The 4710-nt window shown below is 43.2% G+C and overlaps 1 protein-coding gene across 2 annotated transcripts in view; it reads left to right on the top strand.

Moving 5' to 3' along the window:
* The window catches only part of Anapc5 (anaphase promoting complex subunit 5), a 35592-nt gene that overhangs the window by 24008 nt on the left and 6874 nt on the right, over nt 1-4710 (top strand). For both annotated transcript variants that reach the window (XM_031337792.1, XM_031337791.1), the window contains exon 12: nt 3209-3283. In XM_031337792.1, coding sequence (XP_031193652.1) covers nt 3209-3283 — 75 coding nt within the window. The remainder of the gene's footprint in view (nt 1-3208; nt 3284-4710) is intronic.

The raw sequence follows: 4710 nt of genomic DNA, 5'->3' as shown, positions 1-4710 counted from the left end.
CCCCCCCCCCCCCACAAAGAAAAAGCGGAATAGGTTGGGCATGGTGGTGCACATGAGGCCAGCCTGGTCCACATAGTGAGGTCACAGACAGCCAGGGCTATCCTGGCTGGAGAGACCATGTTACAAAAACAAAAAACAGTGAACTAAAGGAGATATGGAAATTGAATGCAGCGGAGATGTTTGTGTGCGTCTGGAGAGGAGAGTTTGATAATGTAGGCAGAACAGTGACAACGAATGCTGGTTTCATGGCTCTGTGCCAGGCCTGTGCTTAATGCTTTGTGTGAGTTATCTTTGCAGAATCCTTTGGGAGCCTCATGAGCTCAGTGTGTTTTATTCCGGTTCCATAGAACAGGTATCTAAGGTCCAGGGAATTTAAGTAAGTGTCAATCCACCAGTACATGCCAGTTCTGTTTCCAGCCCAAAGGACAGTCGGGATTGGGGATGACCTTGACGTTTGTCCCACATAATTATACACAGTTCCCTTCATAGGAAACTAAAGTCCTGATACTGCCTCAGATTCCCCTTAGCCCAAAGGTCTGGAAGAGAAATCTAGGGATTCTGAGCCTTTTCCTGTGGGTTAAGCCAGTCTCCTTCCAGTATTTCTCCTCACCCTTGTGGTCTCCATCATTGTTAGGTGTAGACCCCATCTATACAGTAAAGATCTCTCTGACTCTATCATCTTCCAGTCCTTTCTGTGAACACAGGAAGGTTGGGCTCCAATGGGTCCTGTGTGTCCCCATTGGCTCCTGTTGTCCTATGCTCCCTGAGATGTTTGTTCCTCTTATCCTTTCCCAGGTCAAAGGGCAAACCATCTGTGTTTACTCTGCTATCTTCTAGGAATATGATGTTACTCTTTTTTTTCCCTCCCTCTCAACACTGGAGCTTCGTGTTGTGTTCCCTCCTCTCCCGCAGTGTATGTGTGTATGTCCCACAGGCTCCTCAAACTCATTACTAAGTGTGCCACTTAACTATGGTATCAGGAGGAAAGATAGATGTTAAGGAGATTTCAGCACAGTCCTGTATGCACGCACAGGAGGCAGACTGAGGCCAGAGGGCACCGTGGGCGACAGTGTAGGTTCTGTTCACATTGTCTTTTGAGGCAGGGTTTCTCACCGGCCTGGGCCAGCAAGCTCTGAGATCTGCCTCTTTGTGTTTCTGGAGTTCTGGAGTTATAAGCTCACACTACCACAACCAGTTTTTCATTTCTTAATGTTCTTGGGATTAAATTCATAACTCCAGAGGACACACTAAGCCTTTCTCTAAGGTCATCGGCCCCTTTCTTTTCCCGACTGACCACAGGTCATCCTGTACTAGTCCCTTCTAAGCCTCAGGAATTGGACATGCTACTAAGATATTTTTAAAGAGGGGAGTGCAGTGTGTACAAAGTTCTCTTCACTTGGTCTGAAGTTTGGACAGCCCATCTCAGCACTGCCTTTGCTCTCTGACAGACATGAAGACAGTGGACAGGATTGCCTGTAAAAATTACTGAAGCAAAAGGATCATCTGTTGTATTTCAGTGTTTTTGCTTCAAATAAAAGCTTAGTTGTGCAATTGTTCTGCATAGTTCACACTTGCTGGAATGATGAGAGCAAATTGAAAAGCCTTAACTAAGGGACTGGAGAGGTGGCTCAACAGTTAAGAGTACTGGCTGCTCTTCCAGAGGATCTGGGTTCAATTCCCAGCACCTACCTGGTAGCTCATGCCTGTCTACATCTCGCAGTTCCAGGGCTTCTGACACCCTCATACAGACATGGCATGCAGGGAAAAATACCAATGGACATAAAATAAATTATATATTAAAAATGAAAAGCCTTAGCTAAAAGGATAGCACCCCACGCACAATACACGTCTGTAAGAAAGGCACAAGTATGGGTTTGCAGAAGAACATGGATGTCAAAAGAGAAAAGAGAATGCTGAAATTAAATTTAAGACAATGGGTTACAATGGGTCATTTCTCTGCCTATGAGGGAAGAGCTGGGCACATATGTATGCAAACCTGTATTCCCCCAATAGTGTGACATTTATAAAGCAGAGTTAACTAGAAACAACCGGAATATGTATTTTTGCCTCTGACTGCCCAATAGGCTAGTTTGACTGTATCAGTTTATCTACCTAATAAAGTATGATAATATAAAGTTATATTATTACTGGAAAGGTTAAATCACTCCATTTATTTTGCCTGATGAGATGGAGCACACTTTTAATTCCAGAACTTATGAGGGGCAGAGAGTGACAGATACAGGCAGATTTCTGTTAGATCAAGGCCAGCCTCCATACTGAGTTCCAGGCCAACCAGGGCTACATAGTGAGATCCTGTCAGAAAACAAAAAGAAAACTCCATAATTTATAGAATTTTAATCATGTAGTTACAGTGTTGCACATATTTTACAAAAAAAAATAATAGTATAGCTATTTTTGGAACCTTTATATTTTTATATTTATGAGCATAAAAGAGACTTAGAAGATATGTCAGACATATCGGAGATTCTCTTTGAGAGGGATTACAAGTAACTGCGCTTTTGTTTGGTTTTGTTTTGTTTAGATGAGTATTACTGTGTAAGTTTGTGACCCTGGCTGCCCTGGAGCTCAGCAGGTAGAACAAGCTGACTTGTAACTCACAACTGTTGTCTTGTCTCTGCCTCCCAAATGTTGATGTTGCAGCCATGATCTGCTGTAATTTTCTCATTTAAGTTTTTTTTTTTCCTCCTAGAAAGAACTTTGCTTCTCTGTATAATTCAGCCAGACACGGCAGCACGAACCTGTAGTCTCAGCACCTGGGAGGTAGAGGCAGGAAGGACAGGGAGCTCACGGCCAGGCTGAGCTGTGCCTTGGTCCAGTCTAAGTTACAATGAGACTTTGGCTTATTAACTCTGAGATTAAGTATATACATTTCTTGAATGTTTTTGTTCTGTGGTACATCATATATAAGTACATGTGTATATCTAAGCAAATTGAGTGCAGAGGGTAATAAAAACTGTTTTCAGAAAACAGTTGTTATAATTAAAGTTTATATTTTAACATGAAAAAGATTTTTAAAAATATGTAAAACTCCTTAGGACCTATAGGAGAAAGATACCTCACTGAAACATTCAGTTCTTGTGCCTGTTGTCTTATAGCTCACTAATGAAGAATGGGTAGGTCACATGTGAACTTCCTGGGTATATCCTCAGAACTGCTATGCCAATCAGATCATGCCTTTCCCTTCTAGGGCTGTTTCGCTGCTGCTGGTGAAGTATTAAAGCACTTGAAGGAGCGATTTCCACCCAACAGTCAGCACGCCCAGGTAACCCGCCTTTCTCATGCTGATGGGTTTATTTTGAAAAGAATGCTTTTACTGTGACATGAAGTAGGATTTCTTCCGACATGGTCAAATGTATCACAGGCTAGCTCCAAACTCTGTCTGAGGATGGCATTGAACTTCTGATGCTTGTGCTGGGATTATAGTCATGTGCTGCCATTCCAAACTCTGTCTGAGGATGGCATTGAACTTCTGATGCTTGTGCTGGGATTACAGTCATGTGCTGGTATGCTGGTGCTGTGTTGTGCTCAGAGTGGAAACCCAGGCTTCATGCGTCCTGGACAGCATTTTCCCATGAAGATGCATGATCATGCCATCTCTAAAGTGGAACATTTTAGATTATTCCCTCAGAAAAACATTAAGCTACAAAGGAAGCTGATGGTTTGGATGTATGATTTAATGTTCAAGTGCCTGCCAAGCATTCACAAAGCCCTAGTTCGATTCCTAGCACTGCAGAAAAGCAGGATGGAAAGGCTGCATACAGGCGGTGCTGTTTATCTGTACTAAGCTTACAGACATGGCACATGGGGCTGGAGAGATGATGACTTAGTGGTTAATAACATACATTCTCCTTCACAAGACCTGAGTTTGGGTTCCAGCACGCCTGTCAGCTAGCTCACAATCATCTTAACTATAGCTCCAGGGGATCTGACAGCCTTTTCAGTATTTTGCAGGCGCCTGCAGTCACATGCTAATATCCACATACAAGCACAAATAAATTAAAACAAAACACTTTTAATGGGAGACAGAGACAGGCAGATCTCTTGAGTATGAAGCCAGCCTGCTATGCATAATGAGTTCCAGGCCAGCCAGGGATACATAGACCCTGTCTCAAACAAACAAACCCAAATGGCTCAGGCTAGGATGTGCTTCAGTTGGTAGAGTGCTTGCCCAACAAGCATAAAGCTTGAGTTCTATCCTTAGCATAAATGTGCTGGTGGATGCCTGTAATCCCAGTATTGAGGATGGATGATCAAAAGTTCAAAATCATAGCTGGGGATATAAGTTCAGTGAGCATCCACAGGTCCTGGATTTAATCCTCTTTTTGGTTTTTTGAGATAGGGTTTCTAAAATCACCACCTGGTGGATTTATCCTCAATACCACACACACACACACACACACCTACCTGATTGCCTACCAAAAATAAATATTTTTGGGGTACACCACTACCTGGCAAAAATAAATCTTTTGAAAGTTCAAACTCATACTGGACTGTATGGAACATTTGAGCCTAGTCTGCAATACCTGAGACCCTGTCTCAGAGTTAGAAACCAAACCCAGCCTCATTCTGTACATTGTTTAAGGGTGAGCGCTGCCGGCAGTGGTGGCGCACACCTTTAGTCTCAGCACTTGGGAGGCAGAGGCAGGCGGATTTCTGAGTTTGAGGCCAACCTGGTCTACAGAGTGAGTT

This window comes from Mastomys coucha, unplaced genomic scaffold (genome assembly GCF_008632895.1).
Source record: "Mastomys coucha isolate ucsf_1 unplaced genomic scaffold, UCSF_Mcou_1 pScaffold22, whole genome shotgun sequence".
Taxonomy (NCBI): domain Eukaryota; kingdom Metazoa; phylum Chordata; class Mammalia; order Rodentia; family Muridae; genus Mastomys; species Mastomys coucha.
Note: the sequence above shows the minus strand (reverse complement) of the source record. Positions and strands in the feature narration are given on the sequence as shown.